General features: G+C 42.3%; 1 protein-coding gene across 1 annotated transcript in view; it reads left to right on the forward strand.

The window, feature by feature from the left end:
* LOC126260603 (sodium channel protein Nach-like) overlaps positions 1-27,870 on the forward strand; it is a 223,214-nt gene that overhangs the window by 115,003 nt on the left and 80,341 nt on the right. Inside the window, exons 5-6 of the mRNA XM_049957939.1 lie at positions 11,432-11,577; positions 22,149-22,320. Coding sequence (XP_049813896.1) covers positions 11,432-11,577; positions 22,149-22,320 — 318 coding nt within the window. The remainder of the gene's footprint in view (positions 1-11,431; positions 11,578-22,148; positions 22,321-27,870) is intronic.

Raw genomic sequence — 27,870 nt, forward strand, 5'->3', positions numbered from 1 at the left:
CCCTACTAATCAACTCACGACATGCGCGAGTCGACAAAAACCTCTCGCAAATGTCGCATCTAGAATCAGTAAACGAGGGTTGGTTTCTGACTGCCTGTCGCACTAGATTCTCCAGTCTACCGGAAACCACTGGGACCAGCAAATCATATAACCGATTGCTAGGAAAACGTAACCACTCAGCGCGTTCTTGCAGCGCCAATAGATAACTCAGTGTGCGATAAACTTTGTCTGCTTAATTAATGTAATTGTAGCATCATGGAACATTCTCTGGAATTCTCTCATATTCCCCGTAACGCTTCTCTGCTCACTTGTTCTGTGGTCATTATCAGCTATCCCCTCAACCTTTTCCCGTATCATAGCTTTCATCTCCTGGACCCTGTTTAATGATTCATTCGTCAGGTGCTCTATATCATCATTAAGAGGTTTAATCACCAGGTCCCCTAACTGCTGAATTCCGGCCATTAGTTCCTATAATTGCACCTGCAACAGATGATAAACCTCCTCCTCCACATTGACGCTACGCAAATCGGCAACTCTATTGAAATAATGTAGCACTCGCGTCCTCAAACTACTTACTTGAGCCTGAGACGGCTCATAATCATCTAAAAACACCACCAATGAACGAAGCTCAGCGAATGTAACAGCAATGCAAGTGGCAGCGGCACTCACCTCGTCCAGCTTTAACCTCGGCGATGTTACCGCTCGATCCGCGGACCTCAGGTAAGCTCCGCGTCAACTCGGCCACGATCCCGCTTTCGTCCTTACACCTGACGACCAACTCCTAACGCAGCTGATCTTTCTGGAGGTCCGCAACGCCGGTCATCTCCCTTGTTGCCATCCAAAAAACAATGAACACAAGTAGCAATTGCAAATACTACCCACCTGTTACAGTATAACTGCAACACTCAATTAAAAAAACACCAATTTTAAAAAATTATTTCTTTAGTCCAGTAAGTATCCCCTCTCACCAACCCAGAACCACGCTCTGCCACTAGGGTGTAGCATGGATAGAATCCTAATGGGTGTGAGTGGTGAAGGGTTGACACGGAATAAACCGAAATTTAGACATCAATAAAAACATTTATTTAAATAAAATTGTTCAAATGGCTCTGAGCACTATGGGACTTAACATCTAAGGTCATTAGTCCCCTAGAACTTAGAACTACTTAAACCTAACTAACCTAAGGACATCACACACATCCATGCCCGAGGCAGGATTCGAACCTGCGATCGTAGCAGTCGCGCGGTTCCAGTCTGAAGCGCCTAGAACCGCTCGGCCACAACAGCCGGCATTTATTAAAATCAGACCATCAGCACATTTTAAGAACTTGCTCCCCTAAGTGAATTTTCATTTGGAAATTACCAGACCTCTATCAAAATTTAAATACAGGAGCAAGCCAAACACAAATGATCATAACTTCAATTATGCTTCAGCAACTGGTGTATAACCTGTTACACTTACCTACACATTTACTCAAATGAAATGTACATAAAACTCCAATAACAGATCTACTACATTTTATACGTTCATCAGAGACTTTAAATTCATTCAGATTCCTCAAAAAATTAAATAATTGAAACTACAGCAGAAACATTTGGAACAGAAAACATTTCTTTCACTCTTAATTAAGGTAGCAAATCCTGGTCCTTGTTGTCGAACAAACACACTTACTTTTCCCCTTACTGACAACAAGCTAACGGGTACAACTAGTGACACCGGGCTAATTCAGGTCGCACTTAATGCAGTCAAAAACGCAATGGAATGTCACGAATAAACGAAGAACAAATAAGCAAACAAATAAGCAGATGTATGTCGACTGACAGGAAAGTTGTGAAACGGCCACAAGCCACCAACAATTTTTAAGAGGCAACCCGCCAATGAATATTTGTAAGAATATAGAGTGTGGTGTCAAGCCACGCAATTACAAGCACTTCCTAGCACACACTCAGCGCTCCTTCGGCTCAAAATTTAACATAGATAAATACAACTCCTTAAACTAAACAAAGCCAGTTATAAGAAAATGACATTAATCATCCGTGAATACCAAGTTCCCAGACGGACCCCTTGCCTGAAGTTTAATCGCACAAGATAAGCACTCCCCAAATACAGTTAGCCTTGCGTTCATTCACTTTCCTATGCCAAACGTAAATGCAGAAATTCTACAAACTCCGCAATTCGTATTCCACACCTCCTTACAACACACGGTATCTCCTTTACTCCGGTCAGTTAGCTGCAAATACTGACAAAAGCCCCGTGAAGATTCCATCACAGCACCACTGCTTTGTAACCCGATCAACACATCCTCCCCTTGGTGGTCAAAACTCAAGACCAATAGATCACCTTGCAGGAAATTTAAGCGGTGGTGTGGAGCGTGACTTTGTTAACAGTACCGTACTTCCAGTTTAGAGAGAGCATTGTATAAAACTTGATGAAGAGTCGGTTCGTTGGTCAAAGGGAGTACTGTCTTCTTTTGTCAAAAGGGATACAAAACAAATTTACATTTATTTTTATTTTGGGTGAACATGTTAAGGAAAAAAATGAATGCAGATATAAAAAATGGCTAAATATTATGCAACAACTTTTGACAGCACTCCCGATGAAAGTAGAATTGACCAGATGAGCTAAGTAATTAAATACGTCAACATCTACGTTCAGTCCCTGTGCGAATCATTCCTTAAATCTTTATGGATTTCACAAATTCTGTGTTCCCTTTGGTGTCTCCTGTTCTCGAACTGTAGAGAAATTATATTCAAACTCCACGGTATCTAAATCTAGATGAGAACTTTTGTTTTTGGAAGATATTAACATCCATCGAAGGCAAACCGCGATACAAAATCTGCAGCAAGCTTACTCTTCCCAGCTATATATGATTTTACATTTTTGATGTAAAGTAGTTTTTGGCACACGATGCTGGAGGAAATAAATTTAGTCCGAACTATATATATATATAGTATTATAATTAGGGAAGAACATAACAAACAGTCGCGTGTCAATCTTTATTTTATTTCATATCTAGGTGTATTTCAGCTACAATACAGTCAACAGTGCGTTTAATAGCGAGTCATATAGACCCAATAATCTTGTATATGCACATGTTGTTAAAACTACCTTAAACTGTCCATGGCTCACTCTAGTGTGAATTAAGCTATGAACAGTTTAAGGTAGTTTCAACAACACGTCCATATCAAGATTTCTTCGTCTATATGAGTTACTATTAAATGCACTGATGAAGAGGCTGTATTGTACCTGCAGTATGGATAGATCTGCAATAAAATCCAGATTGATACGCGACTGTCTGCTGTGTTCATTCCCAATTATAATCATTTCATAATCGCTCAGCACAACGATTCCAAATGGAATTCAACCTGAGAAAATTACTTTCGTCCTTAAGTTTTGCACGCCACTGTACTAGTTTGAATTGTTACTTCCGCTTCTTCCGTTTTTTAGCTTCTCTTATTTACACAAGGCAAAATTTCATCAAGCCTCCAAAAAGAACTTTGGATAAAGGACTGGCTGAAGGACTCGCCAAATTAAAAACGCTGAGTGCATTTTTGATGAAGAGCGAATTACAATCACAGACATAGCTGTCTCTTTTGGCACAGAAATGTAATGATGTGGACATTAATAATGATCAACGAGGAAGAAATCAAACAATGTCGAATGAACTAGCTCATGACGCTGGACTATGACTTCAAGAGGTAGTTCGTCGATCAATGTTTCGATGGATACACCGATTTGTACAACAATTGTTATAACGAAACATGGCCACGAAAGAAAACAACTAAAATTTCTAAAATATTGATACATAATCTATGCTCCAAGCTTTCGATTACACTCTGGCTGTAGCATTGCGGACTCTGGTAGAAATTTACTGTTAGGGAGCAGGTGCTGAAAGAACTAAACAGGAATACGAATGCTGACGTTGCTGCTGAATGAACAGCCCAAACAATCCTTCAGTTCATAATTAAATGGGACTTGATTGAATCATTATCCTGTACATCACCTATACTCATACTTTATGGCCATTCGTATCTGAATCGCATCACGCGAGGGAACATTTTCTCAACTAAAACTAATAAAAAAATAACGTAGCTGTATGATGAATCAAAAACGACTAGCCAATCTGTTTATTTTATCAACTAAAAGAAAAGTTTCAGGTGACATAGATTTCAACAACGTTATTAAGAATTTCTGTAAAATAAAGGCACGAAAACATGACTCTAATAATATCAATAATAACTACTATCTCGTACTAAGGCTACGAAACTGATGTTATAACTGTACAAGAATTGCTTGCAGGCATATAAAATAAAATATAATTTTACTATACTATTCTTTATATTTCTTTGCACTCTACCGTATGATATCTTTGCTAAATTCTGATTCTTAGTATCTCAAGTATCTCTTTAAGTTTGTGTAGTGTACTTACTGGAGTGTACACACATTATAAATACTTGGTCTTTTTGTCAGACGTTTCAGCTATATTAATCTTTTTTTTTTTAATGTGTGCTACAAACACATCAGTTTCTAAGCATACCAGGGGGGAGCGGGGGGGGGGCATTTAATTTCGTTGCCCCGGGCCTCCGACGTACTTAGACCGCCATTGCTCCCATGTTGTCCTTGGTAAGAACTTCTTGTCTTATGGCGTACCATTCCTTCACCGGCGTCGCTGACAACTGCTGGATGCAGTGGATGTGATGCAGTACATCGCACCAACGCTTCAGAACGCGTGTTCGATAGGATTTAAGTCAGGGGAACGAGCAGGTCAGTCCATTCGCCGAATCTCCTCTCGTTCCAAGAACTCCACCTGCGTTGTTCGATGCTGTCGCGCATTGTCACCCATAAAAGTGAAGTCGAAGTGAGCGATAGAAAATGAAACGAAGTTTGCCGCTGTCCCCCATTAATCGCTGTTCCATATCTGAGGCCATATATTCGACTCGGCGAGCAACAGTTTGATGCGAAACAGCTATTTTTTCAATTTCTTTTTTTTTTCCTGAGGTGTGTTGGCCAACTACAAGCTGCCGATTCGACCAGGCAATCCTTGATGAGATTCCTAACTGCAAAGGGTTTCCCTGCCTTCACAATTCTCAGCGAGCATTTATAACTCCCGCACAAACTTTGCCCTCTTGTTTCCTGCTCCTACCGCGGCAAAAAAAACTTAACTATTAATTTTGTACAATCATATTTTTAAAACACTTATTATTTTAACTGTGGTGTCACCGCCAGACACCACACTTGCTAGGTGGTAGCTTAAATCGGCCGCGGTCCATTAGTACATGTCGGACCCGCGTGTCGCCACTGTCAGGATCGCAGACCGAGCGCCACCACAAGGTCTCGAGAGACGTACTAGCACTCGCCCCAGTTGTACGGCGACTTTGCTAGCGACTACACTGACGAAGCCTTTCTCTCATTTGCCGAGAGACAGTTAGAATAGCCTTCAGCTAAGTTAATGGCTACGACCTAGCAAGGCGCCATTTGTAACATTGCATGTATTTAAAGAGCCTCACTTGTATCGCCACAATCTCCAGATGTCTCATCAAGAACGATGTATACAAAGGATGGATTAAAGTTAAGTATTCGAGAAGCTACGTTCTTTTCTTTATAGCATTCATTACTTATCCTGTTTCAGACCTCATTCCATCCTTCGTGAGTTAGCGCATGCATCTTGGCCGCCTCTTTCAATTAGTGTGCGTAGTGTTGGCAAGTCTGCCGACACTACATTAACAATTAAGTGTTTCATTCACTGAACCCAAATAAAAATCTAACAAAAGAAGATTGGTTTTAGGTGCTTTTTCCTCAGTTCCTCTCAAAAACGGTCATAGACGCTAGCAAGGACAGCGAAATGTGGTCGCAAAATAAATTTTTATCTATTGAAATATTTGCGATTTAATTAATTGAAAACATATCAAACTACAACTCATGTTTCCCCATCCATCAAAACACAAATACACAAAAACAAAGAATGACTCTTAATAACACTTTGCTGTCCGAGAGAGCGTTGGTGTCGGCTTTTCAGAAAGTGGCAAAGAATAACGCACCTAAAACTTTTTCTTAAGTCTGTGCAAAGCGATTTAATGCAACTCTAAAAATTAACGGAAAAGAAACGTTCCTTGTTGCTGAGAATCTGATACTCGATAACTAGCACAATGCTAAGTGACATATCAGATTATAAAATATAGTCTTATTTATCATCTTTATAAATAATAAAGAGTCATACGAAACACTTATTTCACAGTGATACTGCTTCAAATTGTCTTTCAGTTCTTCAAGCTTCGACTGGCGTTCCTCTTGCGACAAATTTTCGAACTGATCTTTGTGACAGGTATTAGAGTGCCGTTCAATAGAGTACATTTTTAAATACATGAGGTTCCGCTGATGTACTAAGCATTTGGACTGGTTTTCGACACTAATACAAAAGAAATTAATTTCCCACTCGGGTTTAAAAAGTGCGGACACACCGCTCCTCCTTTTACTTGTCTGCTGCTGTTGACCATCATCTCGAGCCAATCTAACTTTACATCTACATCTACATTTATACTCCGCAAGCCACCCAACGGTGTGTGGCGGAGAGCACTTTACATGCCACTGTCATTACCTCCCTTTCCCGTTCCAGTCGCGTATGGTTCGCAGGAAGAACGACTGCCGGAAAGCCTCCGTGCGCGCTCGAATCTCTCTAATTTTACATTCGTGATCTCCTCGGGAGGTATAAGTAGGGGGAAGCAATATATTTGATACCTCATCCAGATACGCACCCTCTCTAAACCTGGACAGCAAGCTAAACCGCGATGCAGAGCGCCTCTCTCGCAGAGTCTGCCACTTGAGTTTGCTAAACATCTCCGTAACGCTATCACGCTTACCAAATAACCCTGTGACGAAACGCGCCGCTCTTCTTTGGGTCTTCTTTATCTCCTCTGTCAACCCGACCTGGTACGGATCCCACACTGATGAACAATACTCAAGTGTAGGTCGAACGAGTGTTTTGTAAGCAACCTCCTTTGTTGATGGACTACATTTTCTAAGGACTCTCCCAATGAATCTCAACCTCGCATCCGCATTTTCTAAGGACTCTCCCAATGAATCTCAACCTCGCATCCGCCTTACCAACAATTAAATTTATATGATCTTTCCACTTCAAATCGTTCCGTACGCACAATCCCAGATATTTTACAGAAGTAACTACTACCAGTGTTTGTTCCGCTATCATATAATCTTTCTATGTATTCGCAATACATTACATTTGTCTATGTTAAGGGTCAGTTGCCACTCCCTGCACCAATTGCCCATCCGCTGCAGATCTTTCTGCATTTCGCTGCAATTTTCTAATGCTGCAACTTCTCTGTATACTATAGGATCATCCGCGAAAAGCCGCATGGAACTTCTGACAGTATGTACTAGGTCATTTATATGTATTGTGAAAAGCAATGGTCCCATAACACTCCCCTGTGGCACGCCAGAGGTTACTTTAACGTCTGTAGACGTCTCTCCATTGAGAACAACATGCTACGTTCTGTTTGCTAAAAACTCTTCAATCCAGCCACACAGCTGGACTGATATTCCGTACGCTCTTACTTTGTTTATCAGGCGACAGTGCGGAACTGTACATCTGTTGACTGACGACTTTATGTCACATCAATGCTTTTGACCGTTGCTGGCGCGGCGATCTGTCTTCCGTACGAAGCTCTCCCATACAGCGGCATGGCGTGGTGCGGCGGGCGGACCGCGCGGTCAGCTAAGCGACACGGCTCGGCCACAGCGACAACATACGAATTCGCAGGGGCGCTGGCCTCAGACGATGCGGCCGCTAGCGCCCCAGGGGCAAAGTTTGGAAGAGCCTGGTTTAGACGTCAATACGGCCAAGGGACATTATTCTTCCCCACATCATAACAGCTGGACCACGAAAACTCCTAACCACCCTTGTAGCCAGCATGGCAGCACTTTGCATAGAACCGCTGAAATTCGTGGTGATAAGTCACCCTAGTATTACACTACTAGCCATTAAAATTGCTACACCACGAAGATGACGTGTTACAGACGCGAAATTCAAACGACAGGAAGAAGATACTGTGATATTCAAATGATTAGCTTTTCAGAGCATTCACACAAGGTTGGCGCCGGTGGTGACACCTACAACGTACTGACATGAGGAAAGTTTCCAACCGATTTCTCATACACAAACAGCAGTTGACCGGAGTTGTCTGGTGAAACGTTGTTGTGATGCCTCGTGTAAGGAGGAGAAATGCGTACCATCACGTTTCCGACTTTGATAAAGGTCGGATTGTAGCCTATCGCGATTGCGGTTTATCGTATCACGACATTGCTGCTCGCGTTGGTCGAGATCCAATGACTGTTAGCATAATATGGAATTGGCGGGTTCAGGAGGATAATACGGAACGCCGTGCTGGATCCCAACGGCCTCGTATCACTAGCAGTCGAGATGACAGGCATCGTATCCGCATGGCTGTAACAGATCGTGCAGCCACGTCTCGATCCCTGGGTCAACAGATGCGGACGTTTGTAAGACAACAACCATCTGCACGAACAGTTCGACGACGTTTGCAGCAGCGTGGACTATCAGCTCGGAGACGATGGTTGCGGTTACCCTTGACGCTGCATCACAGACAGGAGCGCCTGCGATGGTGTACTCAACGACGAACGTGGGTGCACGAATGGCAAAACGTCATTTTTTCGGATGAATCCAGGTTCTGTTTACAGCATCATGATGGTCGCATCCGTGTTTGGTATCATCGCGGTGCACGCACATTGGAAGCGTGTATTCGTCATCGTCATACTGGCGTATCACCCGGCGTGATGACACGGGGTGCCATTGATTACATCTCTCGATCACCTCTTGTTCGCATTGACCGCACTTTGAACAGTGGACGTTACATTTCAGATGTGTTACGACCCATGGCTCTACTCTTCATTCGATGCCTGCGAAAGCCTACATTTCAGCAGGATAATGCACGACCGCATGTTGCAGGTCCTGTACGGGCCTTTCTGGATACAGAAAATGTTCGACTGCTGCCCTGGCCAGCATATTCTCCAAATCTCTCACCAACTGAAAACGTCTGGTGATTGGTGGCCGAGCAACTGGCTCGTCACAATACGCCAGTCACTACGCTTGATGAACTGTAGTATCGCGTTGAAGCTGCATGGGCAGCTGTACCTGTACACGCCATCCAAGCTCTGTTTGACTCAATGTCCAGGCGTATCAAGGCCGTTATAACGGCCAGAGGTGGTTGTTCTGGGTACTGATTTCTCACGATCTATGAACCGAAATTGCGTGAAAATGTAATCACATGTAAGTTCTAGTATAATATATTTGTCCAATGAATACACGTTTATCATCTGCATATCTTCTTGGTGTAGCAATTTTAATGGCCAGTAGGGTATAAAAACCGTGTCCAGCCTTTTCTATTTTTGGGGGATCGGTGATTTCCATGAATAAAAGTGTCATTGCCTATTTCTTTGTTATTTTCTGCACTATACTGTAGCGGTTCTTCCTGTACACAGATCAAGTTTCATCGACACTTTGCAGTGACACCTTATGAGAAAGTTAGTGTCGCCCTTAAGTTTTGCACGCCAGCGTAGTAGATTGAAGTGTTACTTCCGCTCCTTTCGTTTTTTAGCTTCTGTCATTCGCACAAGGCAAAATTTCATCTCCGAAACAATGTTCTTCACTGCAGGTCACCCATTTAGGAGAGTCATCGAGCTAAGTTGTAAGTTACAAATTTGAGGCTGTTAGCTTATACACTGAAGAGCCAAAGAGACTAGTACACTTGCCTAATATCGTGTTGGGCCCCCGCGAGCACGCAGCAATGCCGCAACACGACGTGACATGGACGCGACTAACTTCTGAAGTAGTGCTGGAGGGAATTGACACCATGAATCCAGCAGGGCTGTCCCTAAATACGTAAGAGTACGAAGGGGTGGAGATTTCTTCTGAATAATGCGTTGCAAGGCATCCAAGATATGCTCAATAATGTACATCTCTTGGGAGTTTGGTGGCCAGCGGAAGTGATTAACAAATATTTACTATTAAAAACAGTCTTGATCACGATTTATTTATCAAGGTGACCGGTTTTGACCACTACTGTGGTCATCTTCAGACCATTGAGTAGGAACCTCTTTCTGTTGGAACCTCTCCAACAGAAAGAGGTTCCTACTCAATGGTCTGAAGATGACCACAGTAGTGGTCGAAACTGTTTTTAATAGTAAATATTTGTAAGACATTGATCACTGCCTTTCCCTTAATGTATTCAAAAGTAATTCAGGAAGTGTTTAAACTCAGAAGAATGTTGCTGCAGCCACTCTGTAGCAATTCTGGACGTGTGGGATGGCGCATTGTCATGCTGAAGCTGCTCAAGTCTGTCGGAATACACAATGGACATGAATGGCTACAGGTGATCAGACAGAATGGTTACGTACGTGTCACCTGTCAGAGTTGTATCTAGACGTATCAGGGGTCCCATATCATTCCAACTGTACACGTCCCACACCATTACAAGCCTCCACCGCCTTGAGGAGTCCCTGCTGATATGCAGGGTTCATTGATTCATGAGGTTGTCTCCATACCCGTACATGTCCATCCGCTCATTCAATTTGAAACGAGACTCGTCCAACCAGGCAACCTGTTTCCAGTGATCAACAGTCCAAAGTCGGAGTTGACGGGCCCAGGGGGGACCTAATGCTTCATGTCGTGCAGTCATCAAGGTTACACGAGTGGGCCTTCGGCTCCGAAAGCTCATATCGATGATGTTTCGTTGAATGGTCCGCACGCTGACACTTGTTGAAGGTCCAGCATTGAAATCTGCAGCAATTTGCAGAAGGGCTGCACTTCTGTCACGTTGAACGATTCTCTTCAGTCGTCGTTGGTCCCGTTCTTTTTCCGGCTGCAGGATTGTCGGAGATTTGATATTTTACCGAATTCCTGACGTGCATGGTACACTCATGAAATGGTCGTACGGGAAAATACCCACTATTCATCGCCACCAAGAAGATGCTGTGTCCTATCGCTCGTGCGCCAACTATAACACCACGTTCAAATTCACTTGTAGCAGCAGTAAGTGGTCTAACAACTGCGCCAGACACTTGTTTTGTACAGGCGTTGCCAACCGCAGCGCCGTATTCTGCCTGTTCACATATCTCTGTTCGAATACGCATGCCTATACCAGTTTCTTTAGTGCATCAGTGTAATTTGCACGTTGTAATGCAAGACTAATGGTTCGAAACTGGTAGCATTTCTTAAAGGACGTTATGTCTAAGGTGGGATGTTGATTACTGTTTTCAGTAATTAACATGGACAAGCTACACCTGGATGAGCTTTTCTTACTCAGTTCTCTGGGTGGAGCTATGTGTTTTAAGATTAGTAGAAGAATGTAATGAAGTTGAACTGAATAAATCAGTGACGACAAGTGTCTTGGTTAACAGACACTGCCGACGATCGACGACGTGTTCTACGAGTGCTTCTGGCAGGGCCACATCAACAACTGCTCCAACATGTTCTTCCTGCAGCGCACCGAAGCCGGCTTCTGCTACGGTTTCAACTCACTCGCCGCGGAGAACACGAGGCAATGGTGAGATGGTTGTGTACCTTTCACTGTGTTATCTGGATAGAACTGCCATCCATTTAATGTTCCCTCTGAGTACATTTGCTATTCATGTAGAGCAAGTTTCTTGGCTGGTTTTCTCTAGTCTTTTAATTTGTCAACTTATACGCCTTTTTCAAAGTCTTTACGGAACACATCATATTTCAGTGTAATTTTATGTGGCTATAGAAGATTCTGACATAGGAGCCCTGTAGTTAAGGGGAACGACCAGGGTATATTCCAAAGTCCATTTTAGACTTTCAGGCAATTCAACTGTAAGTTGATGGATCGCTTTATGTAAAAGAAATATGGAAGGGCTGTTCACCAATCGGCATTGCAGACAGCGTGGTGCGTCAACGTAGACAGACTACATCGCACAAAAACTAATACTGTCGAACAACTGTATTGGTTTGTGTTCTGTGGCAGCACGTGATTGGCATGCAGTTATTTATTGTTGATACCAGACTCAGACATTTAGAAACCCTAAATTCTAGGCTGAGTTAGTTCTCAACATTTCTTTTGTCATCGCCTTGTGGATACAGCATCTGGTTTGATCCTATTGGCTACCAGTGGGCACAGAATACGATCACCTCTGGTTGGCGTACCCGATAATTTGTAGATCAGGCGTTACGTTTCTCATGTGTTGAGTAGCTGTGCCTTGCCTTCGAAGTCTCCGCGACGTCATCTTTCAACAAGACAATACTAGGCCAAGTATTTCCCCAAGTCGATACAGAGGATCTTCGACTATTATCCTGGTCGGCCCCTATCCAAATCTCTCATGCATAGAAACCATCCGGTCTTGGGTTGCTAAGAGCATGCAATGCCACACTCGTCATCCATTATGAGTGCTGGATTCTGACGTAGAGTTGAAACAGCATGCAATAATGTTCCCGAGTCTGTCATCCAAGTTCAGTTCCACTCTATTTCCAGCCTATTTAGAGCCACTGTTGCTGCCACATGCGACACCTCTGTGTGCTAAATTACGCAAGTCACCTACGGTTTTAATATGTCCTCCCTCCTACACACAAAATAAATAAAATTTATCATTCCTTATGGCAGAAATTTAATGATCGGAAATATATTAATGCAACTCTATTCAGGACACACAAGGAATAATTAATGTGCAATTATCTTAGATCTAAACTAAAGCAGACAGTTATTTAAGATCCTTGTTTCTATTAAAATTCCAACTAGCAGTTCACAAGCTTGATTAAATTTCCACGGTGATTAGAAACAACCTGAAACGCTTGTAACGATGTTGCAGCAGAGGTTGTACTGAGAAATAATGGTTATGAAAAAAATTCGATAAGTTGCGCCGTTTCCGAGCTACTTGGCATTGAAGTTAGCCAATGAGGTCATTGCGCGCGCGAATTCAAGCAGCCTGCCAGAGGTGGTGTTGCCTAACGTGTTCTGTACTGCACGTAGTTCTGGTGCAGCGTGGTGGTTGAGAGGCATTCATAACATACGGAAACTTGTGGGTTCGAATGTCGTCAGTCGATTGGAAGTTTCTTTTTGTAATTCGTTGCCGAAATGACTTCGATCATTATTTGTATGCAATTAATTTCTTTAAATGCAACTTTTTTAACTTCTACTTATTTTTAACGTCATGTTAATCGCCGTAGTAAAGTTTCATTTCTCTTTATTTTTTCTTCCTGTCACTGATTTACTTAATGGAATCTTTACGCAAGTGATTTAAATTATTTTTATTTGTACATCACAACACTGAAACATTTGAAATTGCCGATCTATCGGTCACAAACCAAAATACGAAATAATCTATTTATTCTGGCTGTGCAAGGGCATCAAAACGTATTTTCTGCTATAAAATATATTAATGTTGTGCTTGGTAATCGTCATACTAACATCTAACAAGCAAGTTCTTGTTGTACTATGGATAAGGTAACGCAGATGAAGATGTAAACGAAATCGTGTACTATAAGACTATAAGTAAAACCGATATTCAATGCCAAAGAGAAATAGAAATAATGAGTGCAACAACATCGATTAAAACATAAGATGATAAAACGAAAGCGATGAAATCGACGTTAATACATAGAAATAATCAAAATCACATGAGCAAAGATCACAAATGAAAAAAGAATAATAGGAAGTATCGATGAGAGCAAATGTGAAAGTCCATATGGTGATTGCAACGATGTGACAAAGGAATATAAATAAAAACCATATTTAAACTACGTAACTGAATAAACGTGATTATCAAAGTAATTTCGATAAAGATTTAGAAACAAAAATGTAAGAAAAGCACCTGGGGAGATTCAAACCCACTACCTTGTGACAGTAAACAATATCCCTTTACCACTACACCACTATGCTACGAATCTATGCAGAAGTCTTTCTTTTTTTTAAAAAAAAAAAGTGGCACTAGAGTACTATCCCCAGGCACCTCACCTTGTTAGTCAACAGCCAAAAATGTAACAAAAATAGGGAAAAGTAATGATAATAATGAAGCAACAACTACAACATTTTCTCAATTCATTCATATAACAACAAAATGATCAAGAACTAAAAGTAGTAAGACTGAAATTACCCTCGCAAGAAGCTCTTCGGCGCTGCATACTAGGGTCGCGTAGACAATTTTCTTCGCATGCCCCCAAAGACAAAAATTTAATGGGGTAAGATCTGGTGAAAGAGGTGTCGAGAAAACTGGACCCCCAATCCACCTCTGCGGATACAAAGCACCTAAACGCTCCCGTACGGAAACAACGAAGTGCGTCAAAGAAACGTATTTTACATACAATTGAAGGATGTATATGTTACTGTAAAAGTAAGATAATTGGTAACAGGTGAAACCTAAGATTTACCATCGAGGTGTGGTAAAAGTCCGAAATTTCTCATAATATGCATAGATTTCGAACTTTTACCAAGAGATATTAGTAAATCTTTGACTTTACCAATGCAAACTGGTGCAAGCTGGATCGAAGACTACTGCCTCCCCCGCGCAGGTTCAGACAAGTTTCGTTGATGCAATTTTGTTTTAAGATAAGTTTCTTTGTTGGCAGTTACGAGTTATCAGTCCACTCACCGCTGCGTAGTTTCAGTCAGTGCCGAGCATCGTGCGTACGGTCATCTTCGCGACTCGTTTCAGTGGTGTTTCTTCTGCAACTTTGCGTCAGAATGAGTGATGTTATGCGTAACAGGTTTTACGAACTTTAAAGTGAATCAGTGAATAACAATGACAACAATTTTTATGTAACTGCTGAGCAATATAACATTCTGTTAAGTGAAGTGAAAAATGCAAAAATCGTTTCCAATAAAAATTCTGTTCAATCTGTTGAGAGGCCAGACAAACGTGTGGTTCCTGAAGAGGGGCAGCAGCCTTTTCAGTAGTTGCAAGGGCAACAGTCTGGATGATTGACTGATCTGGCCTTGTAACAATAACCAAAACGGCCTTGCTGTGCTGGTACTGCAAACGGCTGAAAGCAAGGGGAAACTACAGCCGTAATTTTTCCCGAGGGCATGCAGCTTTACTGTATGATTAAATGATGATGGCGTCCTCTTGGGTAAAATATTCCGGAGGTAAAATAGTCCCCCATTCGGATCTCCGGGCGGGGACTACTCAAGAGGACGTCGTTATCAGGAGAAAGAAAACTGGCGTTCTATGGATCGGAGCGTGGAATGTCAGATCCCTTATCGGGCAGGTAGGTTAGAAAATTTAAAAAGAGAAATGGATAGGTTGAAGTTAGACATTGTGGGAATTAATAAAGTTCGGTGGCAGGAGGAACAAGACTTCTGGTCAGGTGACTACAGGGTTATAAACACAATATCAAATAGGGGTAATGCAGGAGTAGGTTTAATAATGAATAGGAAAATAGGAATGCGGGTAAGCTACTACAAACAGCATAGTGAACGCATTATTGTGGCCAAGATAGATACGAAGCCCATACCTACTACAGTAGTACAAGTTTATATGCCAACTAGCTCTGCAGATGACGAAGAAATTGAAGAAATGTATGATGAAATAAAAGAAATTATTCAGATTGTGAAGGGAGACGAAAATTTAATAGTCATGGGTGACTGGAATTCGAATGTAGGAAAAGGGAGAGAAGGAAACATAGTAGGTGAATATGGATTGGGGCTAAGAAATGAAAGAGGAAGCGGCCTGGTAGAATTTTGCACAGAGCACAACTTAATCATAGCTAACACTTGGTTTAAGAATCGTGAAAGAAGGTTGTATACCTGGAAGAACCCTGGAGATACTAAAAGGTATCAGATAGATTATATAATGGTAAGACAGAGATTTAGAAACCAGGTTTTAAATTGTAAGACATATCCAGGGGCAGATGTGGACTCTGACCACAATCTATTGGTTATGACCTGTAGATTAAAACTGAAGAAACTGCAAAAAGGTGGGAATTTAAGGAGATGGGACCTGGATAAACTGAAAGAACCAGAGGTTGTACAGAGTTTCAGGGAGAGCATAAGGGAACAATTGACAGGAATGGGGAAAAGAAATATAGTAGAAGAAGAATGGGTAGCTTTGAGGGATGAAGTAGCGAAGGCAGCAGAGGATCAAGTAGGTAAAAAGACGAGGGCTAGTAGAAATCCTTGGGTAACAGAAGAAATATTGAATTTAATTGATGAAAGGAGAAAATATAAAAATGCAGTAAATGAAGCAGGCAAAAAGGAATACAAACGTCTCAAAAATGAGATCGACAGGAAGTGCAAAATGGCTAAGCAGGGATGGCTAGAGGACAAATGTAAGGATGTAGAGGCTTATCTCACTAGAGGAAAGATAGATACTGTCTACAGGAAAATTAAAGGGGCCTTTGGAGATAAGAGAACGACTTGTATGAATATCAAGAGCTCAGATGGAAACCCAGTTCTAAGCAAAGAAGGGAAAGCAGAAAGGTGGAAGGAGTATATAGAGGGTCTATACAAGGGCGATGTACTTGAGGACAATATTATGGAAATGGAAGAGGATGTAGATGAAGATGAAATGGGAGATAAGATACTGCGTGAAGAGTTTGACAGAGCACTGAAAGACCTGAGTCGAAACAAGGCCCCCGGAGTAGACAACATTTCATTGGAACTACTGACGGCCTTGGGAGAGCCAGTCCTCACAAAACTCTACTATCTGGTGAGCAAGATGTATGAGACAGGCGAAATACCCACAGACTTCAAGAAGAATATAATAATTCCAATCCCAAAGAAAGCAGGTGTTGACAGATGTGAAAATTACCGAACTATCAGTTTAATAAGTCACAGCTGCAAAATACTAACACGAATTCTTTACAGACGAATGGAAAAACTAGTAGAAGCCAAACTCGGGGAAGATCAGTTTGGATTCCGTAGAAACATTGAAACACGTGAGGCAGTACTGACCTTACGACTTATCTTAGAAGAAAGATTAAGGAAAGGCAAACCTACGTTTCTAGCATTTGTAGACTTAGAGAAAGCTTTTGACAATGTTGACTGGAATACTCTCTTTCAAATTCTAAAGGTGGCAGGGGTAAAATACAGGGAGCGAAAGGCTATTTACAATTTGTACAGAAACCAGATGGCAGTTATAAGAGTCGAGGGACATGAAAGGGAAGCAGTGGTTGGGAAGGGAGTAAGACAGGGTTGTAGCCTCTCCCCGATGTTATTCAATCTGTATATTGAGCAAGCAGTAAAGGAAACAAAAGAAAAATTCGGAGTAGGTATTAAAATCCATGGAGAAGAAATAAAAACTTTGAGGTTCGCCGATGACATTGTAATTCTGTCAGAGACAGCAAAGGACTTGGAAGAGCAGTTGAACGGAATGGATGGTGTCTTGAAGGGAGGATATAAGATGAACATCAACAAAAGCAAAACGAGGATAATGGAATGTAGTCTATTTAAGTCGGGTGATGCTGAGGGAATTAGATTAGGAAATGAGACACTTAAAGTAGTAAAGGAGTTTTGCTATTTGGGGAGCAAAATAACTGATGGTGGTCGAAGTAGAGAGGATATAAAATGTAGACTGGCAATGGCAAGGAAAGCGTTTCTGAAGAAGAGAAATTTGTTAACATCGAGTATAGATTTAAGTGTCAGGAAGTCATTTCTGAAAGTATTTGTATGGAGTGTAGCCATGTATTGAAGTGAAACATGGACGATAAATAGTTTGGACAAGAAGAGAATAGAAGCTTTCGAAATGTGGTGCTACAGAAGAATGCTGAAGATTAGATGGGTAGATCACATAACTAATGAGGAAGTATTGAATAGGATTGGGGAGAAGAGAAGTTTGTGGCACAACTTGACCAGGAGGGATCGGTTGGTAGGACATGTTCTGAGGCATCAAGGGATCACCAATTTAGTATTGGAGGGCAGCGTGGAGGGTAAAAATCGTAGAGGGAGACCAAGAGATGAATACACTAAGCAGATTCAGAAGGACGTAGGTTGCAGTAGGTACTGGGAGATGAAAAAGCTTGCACAGGATAGAGTAGCATGGAGAGCTGCATCAAACCAGTCTCAGGACTGAAGACCACACCAACCCAACAGACGTTTGACATGATAGGATGATCTGAACATCGGAGGCGAAGAGAAACTCATAGGACCGCTGTACGCTAGTAAAGAAGAAATTCGTTATTACGTTCGATTTGATGAACTGTTTAACGTACAACATGAGACCCACGTTGCTACAGGGCATGGCGGCCGAAAACGGATGTTTGTGCAACTGAATCGTAAGCAAAAGAATGTGACTATTCAATCAATAGTTACTTATTTGAGATTATGTGAACCATGTAAAAAAAACAAATACATTGAAAAGGGGTACTGTAGTGAAACCTCACATACACAGTGAAATGAATTCACGATGCCAAATTGACTTGATCGACATGCAGGCAAACCCAGACAATAAGTCAACGTTCATAGTTGTATACGAAGATCATGCGACAAAATTTGTTATCCTCCATGCACTAACTTCGGAAAGGGCTGGTGAAGTAGCATATCATCTTTTGGACATTTTTACCACCTTTGATGCCCAAGTATCCTTCATTCTGATAATGTTGGAGAGTTTTGTAACCACGTCATTCAAAGCTTATGTGGGTTGTGGAGTGACATAAAGATAGTTTATGGGAAGCCGAGGCACAGTCAGTCTCATGGATCAGTCGAAAGAGCAAATCGAGGTATCGAAAATATGTTTTCAACTTGGATAGAAACAAATGAAACATTAAAGTAGTCTGAAGGGCTGAGGTTTGTGCAAGCAATGAAAAATAGGGCTTAACATGAAGGTATCAGATGATCACCATTTGAAGCCATGTTTGGGGTTCCAATGAAAACGGGCATTGCGACGTCAGTTGTTCCACTTGATTTAATAAAATATATAAACACTGATGAAGACTTGGAAACAATGTTAAACACCACATTTACTGACTCACAGGAAATTGAAAATGACGGCAAAGGAATTGATGGCAGTGAATATAGTACTGGAGCAGAAGGAACGGAGGTAGAAAGTGCGGCAGCAGCAGGTGAGGAAGCAACAGAGACACAGGATTTGCCGACAGTTAAAAACGAGACACCGGCACCAGCTGATGGTTGTGACGAGACGCTGACAACTTCCAACAGTGGTAATAAAGTTAAACGGATCCGAGAAGCTGCCAAAGAAGATCTTCAATTGCAGGCAAAGAAAATGAAAGGAGCCTCATGTAACTAAATTCCAAAACTTTCAGTTGGACAGAATGTGAGAATTAAAGCACCGGATGTAGACGGGCAAAAATTGATGCAAAATCTATAATAGCACTAGTGATAAATATTCAGGATGACGAATTTTATCAGCTTGGTTCCAAAGCTGGTAAACTGTAGTGATTGTTCACAAGAAACCAATTTACATTGTACAAGAAAAATTTTATCAACATCGAAGAAGTAGCAAAAGAAGAAATTAGTCTGCAAAAAGTGGTTGCCAAACAATCTTTTGTTGGAGGACAAGGGTTCAAAAAGTGCAATTGCTTAAAAAATTGTTCAGTTAAAAAATGCTTCTGTAAATCGTCTTCCATATTATGTAATACGAAATGCCATAATAGTCAGCCTTGCTGTAACAAAAAATATGGAATAATCACATTGGAATGCAAGAATGATTAAGATTCATAAATTTACAATAAATACAAACTATTTCAATAACCAACGTCTCTTGGTAAAAGTTCGAAATATATGCATATAATAAGAAATTTCGGACTTTTACCACACCACAATAGTAAGTCTTAAGTTTCATCAGTTAATTCCAGGATTTACCAATATTATTACTTTTACATTAACATATATATGAAACGGTAAATACGTTCGTCCCTTTATATGGGAAGGAGATAGGACGGGACGCAAAGAACAGTTGCCTATGATACCTGACGCAGTATTTGCGCCAAACATACGCTGATATGACTTCACATATGAGCCATGCATATTTCCATCGTACCAAATGTGGCTGTTTCGAGAGCTGAATGGCCATTCCCTGGTGAAAGATGCATCCTCTGGTCTCCTTTCGAAATCTGGAATTTCGATGCATTGATTGGACTACAGGCAATACGGATTCCGAGAAGAATAGTCCTCTTTCAGCAGATCTTGCACTTTCTGTAGGTGGTACAGAAATAGGTTTTCGTCGTTTAGGACGTACGTTATTAGAGCGCGTGAAACCTGTGCGACTAAAAAACGAATACATTTTACGGTGTTTAGTTTTCAGATATTATTTAACAACATCGTATTAGCTTCATTTCCTCCCCACATATTATCAGTGGCCCTTGAGCTGGGAGTGGGATTTTCAACAATCACATAAAGAATGTTTTCTTCAAACTGAACGGTTCGCGCGTAGCGTTGTCTTCCAGAGCCAACTTTGTTCACAACAAAAACATTTATCAATAATTTATCAATCGCTACAAACGTATCCTCACATGGAAAAACACGGTTCAGAAATCTGGCGTTGTAAATTATTCGGACCTCCAGTGCATTTTGACCAGCAACGCCATACGCGGAATGCATATCGGCGTATTCGTAGAATAAATAGCAATGACACGTCGTGGTACCACTATGTTCACTGGTATGGCGCTGTCTCATACCGCCACTTTCTGTGTACATTCACAGCTAAACGAAGACTTCCGAGAACGGTCGACTGCGTCAGTACGATCTCCGAAAACGATAGAAGTTTGCTGAAGAAGCTGATACTAATCATAGCAGTTCTTCTCATAGTTTACGTTGGATGGTAGCTCATAAGAATCCTGAGGCGTTGGCTCAGGTTGAATCCATAGCATCGTCAACTCTTTAATTTTTGTGTTGCTCTCTTTTTCGGTTTGAGGAAACCAAATGAAGAACACGTTTGGCATACCGCCTCTGGCAGGCTGCTTGAATTTGCCCGTGTGACGACCTGATTGGCTAACTTCAATGCTGGATGATTCGAAAACGGTGCACCGTATCAACCTTTTTTCTTAAAAATTATTTCTCAGCACAATATACAGCGCTTGCAAGCTTTTCAGACTGTTTCTGACCACCATGTATATAGTTTGTTTAACCTCATTCTTATTTCATTTAGTATGTTCCCTACCCTGTACACTCCATCGTTGTTAGTTTACCTTCAACAATCTGTGTCGTAGAAATCATTAAAATGGCTGATAGGACAGGAGGATCACTACCTCACTGGTGCTCACTGTGGGCTCTGCAAAGCAAACCTCTAATTTGGCGCGCATCATCGATCTGCAAAACCAACCACTACATTTATAAGAAAATCTTTTCGGCAGTTTTAGTGCTGGAGTGGAATTCGGCGTGTTTTCTTACATTAGCGTGGCCTGATTGCAAAACTAAATGTTTAAAAATTGTTATGGATTCCATCGAGCTGTCATCTTGCCTCAAAATCTGAAAACGAAAAGGAAAAAGATCAATAGATATCAAATAAACCCCGAAGCATTCAGTGCTTAACCATTTAGTTACAATAAAAATACACTGCTGAGCCCAAACATTATGACCACGTGCTTAATAGACTGTTGGTTCACTTTTGGAACGCAATAAAGTAGCGATTATGCTTATTCGGAAAATTCCTGATAGGATATTGGTGATATGTGACACTGGATCTCTACGCGCAGTACACGCAGTTTCACAAATTAATGGCTTGGGGTCGTCTGCTGCGAAGCCTCACGTTCAAAGATGTACGCTGACACTGAGAAGTGAGCTCTGGGCCACTTGTGTGTACACCAGGATTGCAGTCTGTCGTCAGGTCAGCCACAAATAGCCACCAGTGCTGCTTTAGGAGGGCGGGCAAGGCTCCAACTTCCATGTTCTGTGGTGAGTCTTTCTATTGATGCTCACGACAATAGGACACGAACAGCCGACCAGCTTCGTCGTTCCCAGGAGCTGATTCCCTGGGGACAGGCCATAATAACCCGTATCGTCGCTAGAATGCGTCCCCTTTCGTTTCTGCTTCGCTTATATACGTTCCTTACTACGGGAGATGCCCGTAACTCCACCGGGCGGCATTCAATGTCGAGGTGGGCGGTGGTTAAAATGTTATGGCTCCTCAGTGTAAATCGGAACGTAACACATTCTCTTCTGTCGAAATGAGAGAGTGACTTACAAAAACATCCTGCACTTCCTGATCTTTGCAGTCCGGCGATGTCTACGTACAAGGTGCCCACTGGGGCGACCGTGAACCTCGATCCGTGCCAGATGCGACGCAACATCGCTTCAGGCCCCACGACGGGTCTCGAAGTCTTCCTCAAGTCGCTGCCCGAAGAAGAATCTCTGGGTGATGGCCAGAGGGACCGGAATGGGTACAGGGTCAGTAATTGTAACCTAACTCTTCTCTCTCTCTTTTTCCAGTCCATTCCGCACCTGAAACTGTGCAAGTGATTAGAACTATGAAACCACCTGCAATCTGCCCAGTCCTTCATGGTTATCGCTCCACTCTGAAAAACTTTTATATTCCATTACCTCTATCCTGCTTTGTCAGTTTTACCTTTCCTGCTAATATCGCTACATTGATACCCAAGTGAGACAAGGGCACATGCCTGCCTTTCAGTTCTTACCCACATGCCAAAGAATCATAAAACGGCACACTCAGATGTGGACATCCGTAGGTCTTCCTCCCACATGTTACTTTGTACCCTTTAAATTTTTTGCAGTTTCAGGAGACTGAGTATTATAGAAGTATGTTTTATTATCTTTGTTTTCGACACTACACCTCTTCTCATAGCAAGTGTGAGTACCTTTCGTCTTCTCCCTTAGTATGCTTTACTGAGGATCCCAATTACTGGAACAATGCTCATGAACATGTCACAAATGCACCTCGTATGTTCTCTCTACTGCAGTCGCTTTAAATTATTGAGGCATTCATAGGGTCAGTTCATATATTTGCCATCCCTTTCATTGATTTCATAACGAGTTATTTATCGATACTTAGTCAGTGTGAATAAATCCTAGTCGAATCCACCACAAGCTATCAGACTCTGTACCCTCATCATGCCCAGTACCTCACATTTACCTACACTTAATGCAAGTTGATATCCATAATAGTAGTAGGGAGATGGCGGCATGAGCACACTTTTAATATGAAATTGATATGCAAATTAATTAAACTGATCGATTAATTACCCCCATCCACCACATCCCCACCCCGACCCACGTATAATGTCATGTGCTTTCCCCAGCTAGCACGTGGGTTCCTGCAGACCTCCCACACCCCTCCCCCTCCCTCACCTACCCAATTGGTGGGAATTTCGAATTTTGGTGGGAATTCTGAATTTTCACAGTACAATCGAATTTCCTCCGTAAAATCCAATTGTCATTTCAAAGAAAGTAATATTAACGGAAATTGTTGATGGAAATTGTTTATAAAATGGGGATAGGTGGTAGAAATCGAAGAAAATTCAAAGGATGGGAAGTCGAAGAATTATGCACTGCAAAGGACATAAGATGCATTTTGTAGGACTGGTATACTCTTATCTTTTGATCGCATCGTACACAGTGGTCACTCTGTCGGGTGCCACACGTTGCGTCACACAGTTGTGACTGTCCAGAGAAGGTATTGCTTGCACATGTGCGCCGCTTGGTGTGGTAACTGGCGGCCTGCAGCAGAACCACAGGAGCCACTCTTTGGCTGGACCACAGCATCTTCACCTCGCACATCATTATTGGACAAAACACACTGGACCCGCCGCCCCACCCACCCACAGTAGGAGCCTCCTCACAGTCTGCTATTGCTGAGGGCCACGGGGGAGGGGGAGGGCGGGGGGGGGGGGGGGCGTCTGCCTGCAGCGGCTGGCCAGTAGTAGAAGAGAAATCAGCAAATTATTGTAATGTTAGCTGCCGTTCCCTAGATGCGTTGGCAATGGCCATCAACCATGAACAACCGATTTGTTTTCGAAGTTTAGTGCCTCCCTCCCTCAGCTGTGCCCTAAAGAACACCAACATGTTTTAGAGGGATACAGCTAATGTCAGAAGTGCCAGGCTATCTGATGACCCAAAATAAACGTAGAGTGTTTTCTGATAATAGAAGCTGCTTCCAATTTTCCAGCCACATGCAGCTACTTACCAGCAAACAATGGATGTTTTAGAAAGTTCCCTCTGTCTGTCTGTTCCAGAGTTTTTTTCTCCCTCGCTGCAGCGTTCTGTTTCTCACCCACCTGAACCAAGCCTGCTTCAGCCTGTTTGAAGAAAAATAAGAACACTTGTAACTTGCTGGTATGGCGTTCTGAGTTCCTATTGATCCTCTGCAAGATAGAGAGTAGAGTCTGAAGGTATATAAACCCCAATACCCACCAAAACCATCATCATTTTTGCACAGTGCTTAGTTGTGTCTGCGTGATCCTCGCAATATGAAATGGCCAGCCAGTAGTGATGCCAGTCTCAGTGGTGATGGGAAACGGCCAAACGTGGGGCAGTTGCCATGTAAGCGTTTTAAAAGAATTAAAAGTTGAAACTGCGACAGTTAAAATATTTAGTAGCAAAGTTTTCAAATGTTTTCGAGATTGTGATACATTTTGGTAAATAGTGGTTTTACAAGTTCTTTTTTCCTGCTACTGCAGTATTCATATCCGAAATGCAGGCTGGATTAGAGTGTCAGCTGGAAACTGAATCTGTATTCAGATTATAAAAATTTTTTATAAAATTTCACAACTCGCTGTTGTAGCATTAGAGCGCCAGATGACCAACTTTGAGCGGCTGTTGGAGACCGGAATGCAGCAAGAACGTAAGTACATTTGTAATATTGCTGTTAGTCATTTTTTTCATCATATACAGTTGTGTGAGATACATATTCTTCATTGTTGTAGATGTTGCTGTGGAGCAAGAGGAGGATATGAATCTAGCAGGGTATGAATCGAGAGTGGTGACCAGGTGTCATCACTTCCATTTGGTATGAACTTATATTTTTTGTAATTATATATAATCAATATCTCGCTGTATGTAAAATCAGTACATACTTTATTGTTGTTGTTTCTTACAATCAGTATCTTGTTGTACTTCTGTAAGATGGATCAGTGGTTCCCCAACAACAATTCCAGAAAGGGTGAAATACCAGAGTGGGTGCATGAGATGGTGGCTGCTGAAAAGCAGTGCCCTCTCGCCCTTTTGGATGAGGAGGTGGAAATATCGGATTGAGTGGGAGAACTAGCAGAAAGATTGACTGAACTGCTCAATCCTGGGATCTAGAGTGTAAAAAGTGTTTATAATGCAATCGTCTTTGTTACAGCACCTAATTATTATTCTGGACTACTGATGTACTTAATTGTTGTTACTTGAGACTTGTACTTAATTTTTTCCTTTATTCATATTTTACAGATGTGCCATCTACACTGGCACCACAATAGCTCACTGTGGCACTGGTACCTAGAGAGTGTGGTTGAGGTGGGGGGAGGCAGGCATCATACATGCCCCTGAGCGGCGTGCACCACAGCGGAAGCAGTTGCGGCCACTGCAATGCTGACCCCCACACCATCACATACTCTCTGGTGTGAGTGGGTGGTTCTGTCTGAGCAACGATCTCGCAACCCCCAGGCTGGCGGTGGTGAAGGCTCCAGCATGCAGCAACATCAACGAGCGCCCTCTCCACAGCCTGGATGCTCCCACAGGAGCTCACCACCGTTACCTCCTCCCACTTTGGCTCTGGCTGTTCGCCATCGCCGGCAGTGGAAGGTATCTGTGTCTCAGTCCATACCCCTCACCTAAGATGGCGCCTCCTCCCCAATGTCACCATCTTCCAGGTGGATGCAGTCGTCTCCTAGTTGTATTGTTCATGGTAATGAACCTATGACTAGCGGTAGTGCTCTTTCCTGTCCTGACAGTGAAAGACATACTGGCGTTATGGCCCTCTACAATACTAGGCACTTGCTAGGGCCTTTGTGGGTCGTATCTCGTTCACTGGAATTGAGAATCTGGCCAGAGAGTATCGTAACCCTGTTAAGTTTTTAGAAGCATGCCTCCCGATGTTGGAGCCAGAGTTCCTCAAAACCTTACATGGTCCGAGAATTAATGCCATTAAGTGTAATGCAGTAATCTGCTGCGAGTTGACTAATCCCTCCCCCCCCCCCCCCCCCCCCCAAACAGCAGGGTGCTGCTGAGAAGCAAAGCCTGCACTACGTCTGGGGTGATAACGGCGCTATATCTCTAAGTACATCAATTGCCGAGTGGTATCGTGAATCCACCTTGGGTGCTATACTGGCCCAGTTTTCTGAGATGGAAGTAAGAGGGGGCAGCTAAAGCACTCAGCTAAATATCACACCTCGACATCCATATTGATGTCTATGATCCCTCAAATGGAGGGTCCAGTTATATCAAACTCCCTGAGGATATTGAGAACAAGTGATCCTGTATTAAGGTCCAAAATGAAAAGGATAAGGCTTGTTTTGCATGATCAGTCCTGGCTTGTAAGAGAAATTATAGTATACATCGAGAGCATACAGGTCAATACCATGTCTGCAAAAATACGATCCATGTGGGATATAACTCTGACAGCTTTACATATGGATCAATGACATGTCTCGCCTCTTTTACAGGCAATCGTCTAAACATGAACAAAAGAAATACATTTGATTCAGATGTATAAATACCTTTTCAGAGGAAAAGTATTTAAAAAGGCTTCTGAACGACTGTGAATCCAAGAAACCAATATATGTTGTTATGCCTACAGAAGAAAACGAGTTCATTAAATTCAAGAATGCTCACCACCAGAAACGATGTCCGTTTGTTGTATATGCTGACTTTGAATGTCTCCTTGTCCCTGTCACGCACTTTGAATGGAACCTCTTAACCTCAAATACGACCTTCACCCAAAAACACGTACCATATGCTGCAGCGTACCAACTTGGACGCTCGTATGATTCAAGTCTTAATCGCTAAAAATCTTGTGTTGGGGATAATACTGTATTTGGTTGTTCACTGAGTTTGAAAAACTCTCATGGGATACTGATACGCTTTACCGCATCAACATCTGGATGATCGAGTCGAAGAAGGATAAAAAATTATACAATCATGCGGTTAACTGTCATATTTCTGGGCTGCCATTACATAGAAAACTGAAACTCGCCGTAGAGACCATGGTCATCTTAAGGGGAAGTTCCGCGGTGCAGCTCACAACACATGCAATTTGAAGCAGAAGTTACCACGGCAGATACCCATTTTCTTCCATAGTTTAAGCGGAAATGAGCTCACTTTCTAGCTGAGCAACTGGCTAATTTCGGCGGGGAGAAAAATCAGGCCAGTGTCCTGCCTGAGAGTGTTGAGCAATACATTTTATTCTCCAAACGCATGACGCCTAAAATTACGCTACACTTCCTTGATAAGCTACGTTTTATGCAGGAGCCATTCCAGAAACTCGTTGAAACTCCGCCTCGGGAGGATATGCATATAACCCTATCTGCATACCCCAATGAGGAAAAAGTTTCAGCTTGTGACTAGGAGAGGAGTTTTGCTTTATGAGTATCTGGATAGTAAGGCAACACTATAAAGCCATGCTACCCAACGAATCTGTCTTTACCAGTGCTCTCACAGGCGATGCCATAGCTGGTGCAGATTATGACCTTGCCGGGAATGTCTGGTGGGAATTCACTATTCCCATTTTGGGTGAATATGTAAAACTACACATGAACACTGACGTGTGCTTGCTTGCGGATATTTTTGGAAAGTTCCGGAACGTATGCATAGCCAAATATTCTCTGGGTCCCAACTTCTATTACACGGCATCTGGGTTTTCCTAGGACATAGTGCTCAAGAAAAATAGGCTTCTTTTCTTTGAGCGCGGGATCCATGGACAACTTTTTCATTGTCTTCATAGATAGGCCAAGGCAAGTAATCCACATGGGTGCGAGGTTCAAAGCATCCCTCAATACAACT

Source organism: Schistocerca nitens, chromosome 5, assembly GCF_023898315.1.
Source record: "Schistocerca nitens isolate TAMUIC-IGC-003100 chromosome 5, iqSchNite1.1, whole genome shotgun sequence".
Taxonomy (NCBI): Eukaryota; Metazoa; Arthropoda; class Insecta; order Orthoptera; family Acrididae; genus Schistocerca; species Schistocerca nitens.